Source organism: Octopus bimaculoides, chromosome 3 (genome assembly GCF_046866305.1).
Source record: "Octopus bimaculoides isolate indiv1 chromosome 3, ASM4686630v1, whole genome shotgun sequence".
NCBI classification, from domain to species: Eukaryota; Metazoa; Mollusca; class Cephalopoda; order Octopoda; family Octopodidae; genus Octopus; species Octopus bimaculoides.
The window spans coordinates 162590518-162604099 of NC_142930.1; the positions used below are offsets into that span (position 1 = coordinate 162590518).

The 13582-nt window shown below is 37.0% G+C and overlaps 1 protein-coding gene across 2 annotated transcripts in view; it reads right to left on the bottom strand.

The window, feature by feature from the left end:
- Positions 1 to 13582, bottom strand: part of LOC106883996 (phospholipid phosphatase-related protein type 1) — a 212906-nt gene that overhangs the window by 1229 nt on the left and 198095 nt on the right. Inside the window, exon 9 of one of the 2 annotated variants that reach the window (XM_089349932.1) lies at positions 13083 to 13146. The exons of the other annotated variant lie outside the window; for it this stretch is intronic. Coding sequence (XP_089206058.1) covers positions 13099 to 13146 — 48 coding nt within the window. The 3' untranslated portion in view covers positions 13083 to 13098. The remainder of the gene's footprint in view (positions 1 to 13082; positions 13147 to 13582) is intronic. 2 annotated transcript variants of the gene reach the window in all.

The following is a 13582-nucleotide window of genomic DNA, read 5'->3' on the forward strand; positions in this document are numbered from 1 at the left end:
TCATTTGACTGTGGCCATGCTGGAGCACCGCCTTTAGGCAAGAAAATCGACCCCAGGACTTATTCCTTATAAGCCTAGTACTTATTCTATCGGGCTCTTTTTGCTGAACCGCCAAGTTACGGGGACGTAAACACACCAGCATCGGTTGTCAAGCGATGGTGGGGGGGACAAACGCAGACACACAAACATATACACACACATACATACACACATATATATATATATATATATATATATATATATATATATATATATATATATATATATATATATGCGACGGCCTTCTTTTAGTTTCCGTCTACCAAATCCACTCACAAGGCTTTGGTCGGCCTGAGGCTATAGTAGAAGACGCCCAAGATGCCACACTGTCGGACTGAACCTGGAACCATGTCGTTGGTAAGCAAGCTTCTTACCACACAGCCACTCCTGCGTCTATGTATTTTCTGTTTAAATGTTTCATTTGTTAGAAAATTTCTGAAAAGGAATGTCTTGGAGGTTCAACTCTCCTGTTATTCAAGTCATTACTTAGTTATCCCTGGGTTACGTCCCTTCGTTTTCGGTTGTGTGAGGTTAGTTACAATCAGAGTTCTCATTAAATGATGCGACAGACCCAGGGTGTGTTTTTACAATAAGGTTTACAAATAAATAAGGACTTCCAAAAGGAATCCTTAAAATACTCTGACAGGGCTGTTTACCCACCTCCCACATTGTCTTTTGTATTTAGAAACACTTCAAGCACACACACATACCACTGATTGTGATAGTTTTTTTGTTTTTTTTATAAGATTTCAGTTCTTTGTATCATACATTTGAAATAGGTTTTCCTTGTTGGAATTTTTATGTAGTGGCTTTCAGTGACACCAGCTTTACATTTGTTTGTTTCTGGATGTACAAACTGAAAAGCCTGGTATCTGTTCTATTACTCTCTTTCTCTCTTTTATTTATTTCAGTCATTTGACTGCGGCCATGCTGGAGCACCGCCTTTTAGTCAAGCAAATCGACCCCAGGACTTATTCTTTGTAAGCCTAGTACTTATTCTATCGGTCCCTTTTGACGGAGACATAAACACACCAGCAATCGGTTGTCAAGCAATGCTAGGGGGATAAACACACACACACACACACACACACATGTATATATAAATATATACGACGGGCTTCTTTCAGTTTCCATCTACCAAATCCACTCACAAGACTTTGGTCGGCCCAAGACTATAGTAGAAGACACTTGCCCAGGTTGCCACGCAGTGTGACTGAACCCAGAACCATGTGGTTGGTAAGCAAGTTACTTACCACACAGCCACTCCTGCGCCTATTGGTTACTTTTGCCAAGCAGTTAAGTTCAATTTTCTGTAAGCGTTTGTTTGTTTGAAACTGTAACGGCTGTGCATTGTTACTCTGAATTTCTCCATTACTCTCATATTTCTTATCTCAGTGTCTGCTTCTGAATGAGTGAACTAGTTTTATAAATTTGCATATAAAACCAAATGTTATACAGCACCACAGTTAATATAGAGAAATGCATTCCAACATATTGTGTTGAATTTCTGATATTGCTAAATATTGTAAATAATGACAGTATTATTTAAATGTTTCTTTATTGTAATTTGGAGTGGGCAGATCCCAGGGAAGGCAGGAGAATTAGAGTATTAGAGTAGTGGCCATGTGTTGATAGGATGTTGGACAGTGGGGGTGAAGAGGTCAGTGTTTTTTGTAAGCAACATTGTGCTGTGATAATCAAATCTTAACTTCTTCTATTCATATAGCTGTTAACAGGTACCATGTGTAGGTGGTGAGGCTTACTACTAAAAGAAAGCAGAGCACTACTTAATTGTCAAATGTTTTACTATCTCACTGTTGAAGTTCTAATGTGGCTATATGTTGGAGAAAGGTATGGAGTGTACTGGGCCAGTTTGTTCCTGATACAGCTGCATGTAGGTAAAGCTTTTAATCTTTGGTAGTGTCGCAGCCACCCAGTGGCTTATAAGGAATCACCATTTACTATTATTTATTTATATTATTCCATTGAGAGTATTGCTTCTAAAGATTATCTTGCCAATCCTCTTTTGGCAGAATTCCTAAATATAATATATATATATATATATATATATATATAATATAATTTGTACTTGTAAATATTTTATAAATTGTTTTTGTATTTTAATATAAAATGCAACAGAAATGGCAGTAAGTTGGCAGAGATAGTAAAACGTTGAATTAAATGTTAAAATGTTTAGAATTTCGTACCAGAAGATTCTGACTTTCAAATTTCATCTTACCAAAGTTGATAAGATAAGCTCCAGTGTATTACTTGTTCCAGTTGGTCTGAGCCAAAAAAAATTTTTAAAGGGGGAGGAGGTTGGCAGGTTAGAAAGTTAACGAAAGAATGCACTCCTACATTGTCTAATTTGATGTTGAGTGATTAGCAAAGATATAAAAGCATCATCCAGTTGTGGAAACAACCAATCATTGTAACAATCAATTCCTGTCCTAGCAAACAGAGAAAGGAAAAATTAATGTGGAACACTAAAATATATTCTTCTGCATACCACTATAGAGCATGTGTATTAACTTTTATTGAAGATGTTTCTAGTTTTGAGACACTACTCCATAGAAATCCTTCACCTTGTCTTGTTAGAGAAATAAGAAAAATTTGTGGGACTGAGTTTTTTTTTTTTTTTTTTTCTCTATCTAGCTTTTTATTCATTCATTTTAATTATTCAGTCTGGAGGAAAGGATAGAGCTCTTAAGATTCATGGTTCCTCCACCAATATAGGTGTGTTTGTGTGTTTGACGCAGTTAATGAACTAACACACACACACACACACACACACACACACACACACACACAAAAGATAAACAAAAGCATGAACAGGGAATTCTGGGTAGGCAGGACTAGGTAGACTTAGTTGGTGTGGGGAGTGGATGGGAGAGATGTATGAGTCATGTGAGTCCAAGCGCAGGTAAAACAAGCTCAACCAGCTTTAAGGAGCAGAGAAACAGTAGTTTGAAAAGAAGATTAAGGAGATAATATACAAGTGAACTGGTGTTTGGAGCAACAACATAGTAATCAATCAAATGGCAGTTGGAAATATATCTCCATGTATATCTTGTTTCATTCACTTGATTGTGGCCAAGCTGGTGCACTGCCTTGAATGATTTTAGTCAAATGAATTCACTGCTGTACTTTGTTTTTTTTGTAAAGCCTGGTATCTGTTCTATTACTCTCTTTCTCTCTTTCACTCTCTTTTACTTGTTTCAGTCATTTGACTGCGGCCATGGTGGAGCACCACCTTTAGTCGAGCACATGTGTGTCTGTGTGTGTGTATGTTTGTGTGTCTGTGTTTGTCCCCCTAGCATTGCTTGACAACTGATGCTGGTGTGTTTATGTCTACGTCACTTAGCAGTTTGGCAAAAGAAACCGATAGAATAAGTATTAGGCTTACAAAGAATAAGTCCAGATCAGATTGGAGCCTGGTGCAGCCATCTGGTTCACCAGTCCTCAGTCAAATCGTCCAACCCATGCTAGCATGGAAAGCGGATGTTAAACGATGATGATGATGATGGCTACAGCAGCACTGAATTGCATAAAACTGTTACATCTTCAAACAGAATTACATTTTTGTTTTTTTTTTAACTGTAATGGTTGACATGGCTTTTTGTCTTCCCTGAGTCTGATAAAATTAGAAAGCAAAGTTTTCTGGTTGATACAATCAATAGAAACCATTGAAAGTAGTGCCACTGCATAGCCACAGTCTACTGACTTCAGTCAGTGATATAATGACTACTTACCTGTCTGTCCGCCTGTCTATCTTTCTTTTTGAAGTTTCCTCTCACACTGCATTCAAACACTAAATTCTGTTTTTACTGATTTGAAAAAAAATGGTGATGATGATGATGATACGTTCATAATATGTTTCCCCCCAGGGCCCAGCCATTCTTACAATGGTGGGTGTCAAAAACGTCATGCAATGTATTAAAAAAATTACAGCATAGAAAAATAAACATAGAAAAAATTACACAAATATATACATACTCTTTTACTTGTTTCAGTCATTTGACTGTGGCCATGCTGGAGCAACTTTTTTAGTTGAGCAAATCGACTTCAGGACTTATTCTTTGTAAGCCTAGTACTTATTCTATCGGTCTCTTTTGCCGAACCGCTAAGTTACGGGGATGTAAACACACCAGCATCAGTTGTCAAGCGATGTTGGTGGGACAAACACAGACACACAAACATATACACACATATATATATATATATATATATATATATATACGACAGGCTTCTTTCAGTTTCCATCTACCAAATCCACTCACAAGGCTTTGGTCAGCCTGAGGCTATAGTAGAAGACACTTGCCCAACGTGCCACGCAGTGGGACTGAACCCGGAACTATGTGGTTCGTTAGCAAGCTACTTCCCACACAGCCACTCCTACGCCTATGTATAAAAAAAAAATAATTTAAGCAGCCTATGACCCCTAACTTTCACTCCTAGTACTGAAACCTGGTTAAGCTCCTCCCTCTCTATAAAGCATCGGCCATCAATGCTTTTTCTCTACTGTTCTTGATAGGGGCTGTCTTTTCTGTTTCTTCCTAGTTGGCTCCCTGTTTTTTTCTGCTCTGTCTCAGCATCCTACATGTTTCCTTAAGGGAAAGCCTTCCTCTCTCAGATCTTGTTGATTTATCATCAGTGCTTCTGTAACCTTGATTTTTTCTAAGTAGGGGTGTTGGCCTTCTGCAAATCCATTTTTACCTCTGGGAAGAGTAAGTTCTTACTAGTCTCTCCAGTATAGAAGGCCTTCCAAATATATCCAGTATAGCTCTCAAGGTTATTAAGGTATAGTGTAACAAGGACTGGACCTTGTTGGAGAGTACTGGAACCTGGAATACTTGAAAATGTTCGTAAGCATTCTTGGTACAGGATTGGGCTTAGATTCCACCACATCCATTGGGATGTTCCCATGTAGTTCTTGATGTCAGTCATTTAAGTCTTCTGCAAAATCTCATCCCCTCTCTTCCTCAGCCAGCACCTTATTCTTCCTATATTCCTTAACATGGGTTAGATGACCCATCAGTGCTTCTTTGTCAATTCTAAGAACTGAATTTCATGCTGTCCTAGAATTAAAAAAAACATTCTTCCTGTTGCATCTTGCTTATCTTTGGTCTGGACTCGCTTTTTCCGTGTCTCCCCAACCTCATTTTTTACTTCTGTTTTGGCTCTTCTTGCTGGTTTGCCATTCATTCCCAACCTCCATCTGTTCATCATTTCAAGGTAATTAGGATGGTACGAATGGGAAGGGACACCTTGGTTTCCTGGCTGTCAGCTCCTGACACTGAGGATATGGTGTCTTTTCATTAAAAAAATTTTTTTTATATATATACTATCCTTGGAGCTGTGGCTAATGATACTATGGAAACAGAAATTTCTGGAGCCTGCTAATACTTGTTACTTTCTTCCTCTACTTTTCCAGTTCCTTTGAGCAGAAGAGCAGAAAGCCTTCAAATGGCTCTTCCATACATATATCATAATTGGGTTTCTTATTTGCATCATTTCTTTAAATGCTCTTTTCTTCTTTTTTTTTTTTCTTTTAGCATTCACTATGGGGTATAGTGGAGGCGCAATGGCCCAGTGGTTAGGGCAGCAGACTCGCGGTCATAGGATCGCGGTTTCGATTCCCAGACTGGGCGTTGTGTGTGTTTATTGAGCGAAAACACCTAAAGCTCCACGAGGCTCCGACAGGGGATGGTGGCGAACCCTGCTGTACTCTTTCACCACAACTTTCTCTCACTCTTACTTCCTGTTTCTGTTGTGCCTGTAATTCAAAGGGCCAGCCTTGTCACACTGTGTCAAGCTGAATATCCCCGAGAACTACGTTAAGGGTACACGTGTCTGTGGAGTGCTCAGCCACTTGCACGTTAATTTCACGAGCAGGCTGTTCCAACTGGAACCCTTGACATCGTAAGCGACGGAGTGCCAACATACAACACATGGGGTATAACTACAGAACAGCTCTGTGGCAATCAGAATTCCATTAGGACTTGCGTGTCTATCAAGACCTTTCCTGACTACATTGCTTTCTTTTACCACTTTTCTCACCACCGACCCATACAATGTCACAAAGCCAGCACCCCCCCCCTCCAATTTTCCTGATCACAACCCTTGTATTTTATCTAACCATATATTGCAACACCAGCCTATGGATTGACAGGTGTTTGGCACATCTATTCCACCTGTTGCTTCATTTTTTCCTGTCATAACACCAGGTAAATGCTTTCATACACCCCACCCAGGTTAATGGGTCCCTCCCCCACCTGTTCCTATACGGGCATACAAAAGCTCCCTCCTCCTTTTGTCTAGACAGAGCTATTTTACTCTAATCCTTGCCTATTCCTTGATGTATTCATTAGGCAAGTATATCTCCTCCAGGCCCTGTCCCTCATCTCGTAACCCATCTGTGTCCTTATATTTTTATTTTTAAGTCGTTAGTCTATATCGAACACCTTCTGATTAGCAATGCTAGCAAAAGTGCTGCCATTGCTTTTACTATCAACGTTATCACAAATATTGTTATTTATTTTATTTGTTAAATTGTCTACTCGTTTAATTGTATTCGTTTACTATTTGTCTTTAAAAGAGAAAAAAAACCATAGAAATTTTGTTATTGTTTTCAAAATTTTAATTGAGATTCTTGGGGATGTATTCTCTGCTACCATGCTTATGGCTAGTGCTCATAAAAAAAAAATTACTAATGAATGCATAATGAATGAATAGAAAATATATATATCTACGTATATAAAACAGTTTTTGGTCCTGTTGTAAGTAAATATGTAACTAATGTTTCCACTTAAGACAACAAAGATAGACTTTATTGATACTTTGTTGGCTGAGAAAGATTTTCAGTTCCTGTGTTTATTGTAATCACTTTCTGTAGATAAACCAACTAAAACAAGACTCTTTATAACAGTATAACAGTGTCATTTTCGATGGTGGCTATGGGTGGGGAATCATGCCAACACTTTATATATTGTTTTTCTAAAAAAAAATTTGATTCATTTTATTTTCACTTTATTATTTTTTAACAAATTTCTAAAGTTTTTATTTATATTTATAAATATTGGATATTTTCACTGTTTTCTCTTATTTTTTTTGGAATGCAGTATATGTAAATGAGTAAGAAAACAATTAAAATTTGAACAAATTATATATATATATATATACATACACATACATACATACATGCCTGTTTGTGTATTGTTTCATTCTGTATAATTATGTATGTGTATATATGTGTGTGTTTGTGTATGTTCTCTTTTACTAATTTCCGTTATCAAGTGGCTGTTGAAGGATGTTGGTAGACAGGCAGTCATTAGATGTAAAGGGATCGGGGAACCCTGCCAAAGGCTTTCTCCAAATTAACAAAAGCCAAATTCGGAGTTTTATCTTTGGATATGTATTTCTCCTGCAGCTACTTTACCAGAAATATTGCATCAGTAGTGCTTCCCACTGGCACAATACCAAACTGCATCTCATCTAGACTAACTCTCCCCCTAATTAGTTGACCCCTGAACTTATTCTTTGTAAGCCTAGTACTTATTCTGTCAGTCTCTTATGCTGAACCGCTAAGTTACGGGGACGTAAACACACCAGCATCGGTTGTCAGGCAATGTGGACACACACACACACACATATCTAACAGATAATAAGACGAATGGTTTACACCTGGTAGCTTACTGGTAAAGCATGGTCACTTACAGTGATCGTTAGGTATATGGCAAATGAAAGACAGAAAATGGAATATACGAGAATTTATTATTAATCATGACAATTGTTTCGCCACACCTAGCATCGATCCCTCATGTGTGGGACACTCAACAACTGGTTCAGGAGCATCTGGTGGGATGGATGTATCTCGTCGAGTGATAGATAAATACAACTCGTTAAAATAACAGCTCTGCAATGTAACTTCTCGATTTGTAGAAAGAAAAGAAGCCAGACGGAGGAAATATCTTCATTTATATACAAGATCCAAAAATAGAATTGTAGAAGACCAAAAGAGAAACGAACACACAATTCAGTGAGAAAAGTATTAAAAATAACCGTTAACAGATATGGATGTATAAATGCCCCCAGTCAAGCTGCATGGCGCAAGTACACCCACTCATAGAAGCATTTGCAAAAACGTAAGCATTCGCACACATGTGGTTTAGTGCACTCATGATCACGAAGGGAGTTGGTTATTTACTTGGTGTTTATAAGAATGGGGAGGTTAGAAGTAAACTTTGTCATCCATACCTTAAAGTAAATTAAATTAAATTAAGTTAACAGTTACTTAAAATTCATTCCCACTGCATTGTGCAAAAATACATTTCTAAGTGTGTAAGCATCTTCTGAGTTGTTCAGAAATTCTATTAAATATCTTCTCGTTAGTCCACAGAATAGACAGGGATTCCTTGGAGCAGAGACAGCATCTCCTGGAAATTATATTGTATGGTTTTGCATACAGCATTAACTGGTCCATAGTAAAGTACCAAAATTATATAAAAATAACTTGAAATACCAAAGAGTAAATTTATTCAATAAAGTCGCCATTGGCTTCAACCATGGCCTCCAGACGACTTCGGAATCTCCTGCAACTCTTCTGGACGGTCTCCTTGTTTAAGTTGGTCAATGCTGCCATAATCGTTGACTTCAGTTCATCTTTGGTGTTACAAGGAGTTTTGTTGGTCCCTTGCTCAACTACACCCCGCATATAATAATCAAGGAGGTTGCTGTCTGGGGAGTTAGGTGGCCAGATGTTAGGGGTGATGTGGTCGCAGAAATTAACTGACAGCTATGAGTGGGTTCTCCTGCTTGTGTGGCAGGGTGCAGAGTCCTGTTGCCAGGCACAGGGTCTTCCAGCAGCCACCCTCTTGACCCAAGGCAGCACTATCTCGTTCAGGCACTTGATGTAGGCCTCTGTGTTGAGTGTGAGGCCATGTGGAAAGATGAATGGAGGCATAACGTCACCATCACTAGTGATCACTCCAAACACCATGATGTTGACTGGATGTTTGATTTTTATCCCTCTTGGTACAAGTTTTAGGGTCATGGCAAACCAATGGCAGTTCTGTGTGTTCACCATCTGTTTGTATTGGAGTTTCCTGTATGAATGCCAAGCAGTACAACATGTTTCCAAATTTCTGACAGAATGAATTGCGTCATGGTGCTGTTTTTCTCATGGATGGTGTCCAACTGATCCTGCTATACTGTGTAGTTGACAAAATCAAACACAAACACTGCGCATGCATGAAATTAAAAATATAAAATGGCGACATTTTACCCATCACATCCTGTATAATGTATTGGTTTTTGCACAAGGCCAGCAATTTCATGGGATGGGGCTAGTTGATTATATCAATCCCAGTATTCAACTGGTACTTATGTTATGAGCCCTGAAAAGATGAAAGGCAAAGTCAACTGTGGCAGCATTTGAACTCAGAACGTAAAGCCAGAAGAAATACTGCTAAGCATTTTCCAGCATAGTAACGATTCTACCAACTCCATATATATATATTTTAATCACGTGACAGGTTTCCTCACAGTTTCTATATACCAAATTCACTCAGAAGGCATTGATTGGCTCAAGGCAATAGCAGAAAAACACTTCCTCGAGGTACTTTGTAGTTAAGCTGAACCAAAAACCATGCAATAGCAAAATGAAAAAAATATTGTTAGTATCCTTGGTAAAGAAGAATACATCTCCCTTTAGTATTTTCATAAAACTGTTGGTTTTTGTGTATTAGGCATTTTAGGTAATATCTCCTACAAAGGTTGGCGATCTTAGTGAAAATATCTATTTTATTACTAAAATAACAAAGCAGATATTTCCATTGCTGCTATTTTGGTTCTGGTTTATAGTTTATAGCACTTAATAATGTTGCCAATGGGTAAGTAGCTTCTCGTTCTTAACTTTGGCTTTATTCCTTTCATCTCTTTGAAACACTTTCTGTTTTTTATCTTCTGCTTGTTCCAGGCATTGGAATGTGGCCACACTGAAGCACTGCCTTGAAGGTCAAACAAATCGATCCCATTTTTTTTTTTTTTGCTTCTAAGTATGGTTCTTTTTGTATTGGGTTATTTTGCTGAACCACTAAATTACAGGGACATAAACAAACCAACATCAGTTGTCAAGAAGTGTAGAGGAGTGACAAATAGACACAAAGATGAACACATAGATATATACATATATAAGATGGGCTTCCACACAGTTTCCATTTACCTAATTCACTCACAAGGCTTTTGTTGACCTGAGGCTATTGTAGAAGACACTCAGGGCTAAGATGCCTTACTGTGGGACTGAACTTGAAACCACATGGTTACAAAGCAAGCTTCTTAACCACATAGCTGTGCCTCTATGAATAACTAATAAATACTAATAAATTTCTGATTGAGGATTAACGATTAATAATTATTAATTCTCTCTTTAAGCAAACAAAACTTCCTGCTCATCAGTACAAAAAACCATTTTAATAGCAAAGCTTACATCATCAAAGTACCAAGAGTACAATACTGTATCTAGATCAGAATGTCATAGGAAAGGATCACAGGACAAATTATTTAAGCTGAGCCAAACAGCAGGAGACCCAGGGGTAGACCAACAATGGGATGGTTGGATAATATCCATAGTCTCTTTCGGTCATGCTTGGAAAGTGTAATGGCAGTTGCTTCTAATAGGACTCTATGGAGGAGGTGCCTGAGGACTCTTTTCTCATGATTCTCTTAGGAATAGTGGATGGATTATTTTATTTGTTTATCTTACCGTACCATAAACATACTGGCCACATCTCCAGCAATTTCAGCTGTAATGTCTGTGGCATGTAAAAGGCACCATTCAAGCGTGATCATTACCAGTGTCGCCTTACTGGCACTTGTGCCGGTGGTACGTGAAAAAGAACATTTGAGCAAGAGCGTTGCCAGTGCCGCTGGACTGGCCCTCATGTCGGTGGCACGTAAAAGCACCCACTACACTCTTGGAGTGGTTGGCATTAGGAAGGGCATCCAGATGTAGAAACTCTGCCAGATCAGATTGGAGCCTGGTGCAGCCATCTAGCTCACCAGTCCTCAGTCAAACCATCCAACCAAGCATGGAAAGCGGACGTTAAACGATGATGATGATGGCTCTGCTTTTTATCTATTTAAAAAAAAAAAAACCTTGTCTTTAAAATAATTCCCCACACAGACGGGGAGGAGTATGATGCTGTGTGTATGATGCGAAGGAGCAAATTCCATCCTTGATAGGAAAAAAAAAATCATTATTGACTACACTTCCAGGCGCTCAAATAATAGATTATCATTAGTGGATACCATGTTACATATAGATAGAGAACATAAATATCAATGGAGCATCCAAACTCTACTTACATTACAGAATATCTATGGTGAACCCACTTCTAATTGGGATAGACATTTCTTCTATATTGGAAACTGTTAAACTAAACATCCCACTTGTAGACTTTGTTAGAATAATGGTCAATGTGTACATGACACCAACCTGATGAATAGTGGAAGAATATTTAGTACTTTATCTTCTAAATTTCAGTTTTTCTGGTTTCAGATAAAATTATAGTTTTAAGGTGTACAATTGAACCAAGAATAAGTTTGAAAATATTGTTTAAAAAGAGTAATGCAAACAATGTCATTTAGATTTTAGAATAAAGTTGTTAAAAACAAAATAATGAAATATCTAAGACCAATACATAGATGCTTTGTTATATAATGAAACAGCTTCCCTTAAATGCTATGCCATATAATAAAACAGACCAATTCATGGATGCTATGATATATAGTAAAACAGATAATAGATTTAAGATATTGTTTATCTCAATAGTAAAGTCATGGAAAAACAGATTAATTTGATTAGATATCTAGTTCTGCCTTCCTGATGAGTACAGCTGTAAAAATAGTTGCAAGATGTGTTCTACAAACTCATAAAATCATCTGTGAAATAAGAAGTTTAGTATACTCTTTAGCTCTAAAATTTAAACTGGCCATATCTGGCCTAAATACTCTACCTGTTTTATGTGCAAATCAGCTAAATCTGGCCCTACAATGCTACTCTAAAAATGAATTTTATCATTGAAATCTCGTAGCTATGTGATAATACACGATTAATTGAAAACATAAGCATTATGTTGACAGAGTAATCTGAATACTAAAGGTTTCAAGCAGCAAGACGGATCATCTGCTTCCTTCTTTGAAAATTACGAAGGAAAGACAGCTCAGAGTAGAGATGAAATTTTCAGCAAACATTGAAAGAACTGTTGGAAAGAAATCCATATCCACATTTTATCAACAAACACTGTACTAAAAATTCAAAAGACTCAATGTGTATCTCATATCTACTCATTCTTATGATGCAATACTAAGGCAGATAAGTTAATCAGTTTGTATAAGGAATACAAATCCGGCCTTAACCATAAATCCAACTGAAGTAACACCACTCACCCACTCACTCATGCTCCTGCTTGATGGGGCTGTGGTCATCCCAAGTTAGTGATCCCAGAAGTGTCATCATATGTAGAGCCAATGCGGTCAACCAGTGCTTCACATAACTGGCAGATCTGCACCAGCTCTTCTGCATTCTCCAAAATGACCTTAAGTCTCTGGAGATCTTTAATCACATTCAACTATCTGGTACAAAATAACACCAATACACCTTAATTAATTCAATAATAGGATAAAATCTTTCATAAGAATTTCATCAAGTAGTTAGTGTGAAAAAACTCAAAAGGGAAAAAATCCATCATAATTTCACTAGAATATATTTATTTATAAATAAATATATTTTCTATTATTTATAAATATAAATTACTTTGTGCATATATCACTCCCATTATATTAGTTATTACACATAAACATTAGTGTATATGTGTATTTATCTGTGTGTCCTTATTTTGTATTTATTTTAATCTCAGCTAGATTACTTTGTTTATTTTGCTATAATAACTGGTTAAAAGCATTTACTTCATAAAAATCCAATTTTAATAGACTTGTACAATAAACAAATATTTGAAATATACTTTGAGATTAAATATACTTACATAACAAATGATGTCCCTAAATGTTAAAACCAGTGCCATGAGGAAAAAATTCTATTAATGAGTGCTATTTATGGGAAGAAAAAGAAAGAATGAATAATGGTAACGAATTGAATTAAATATAGATTAGAAATCAAAGACCTGAATCTGAAAATAATAGGCTTATATGTCAAAAGTTCAAACATGAAGAATACAGTAGACCTATTGATCCAAAGTTTAACCAAAAAATACTAAGGCATAAAAGAATATTTTATATATATATATGTATATATAAACAATATATGAGTATATGCATATATATGTACATGTATGTATATACGTTCATCTACATGTACATAAAGATACATAACTGGGTACATGACGTGGCAAAAGAACAAGGACAAAAATGGTAAACAAGGTGCAACAAACAAGCAGGCCACATAGAAACATCCCCTTCATCAGCTGCCACCATTAAAACTCTGGCGTTTCGAAGAATTAAGGCAGTACGCATCGTTAAAATGGTT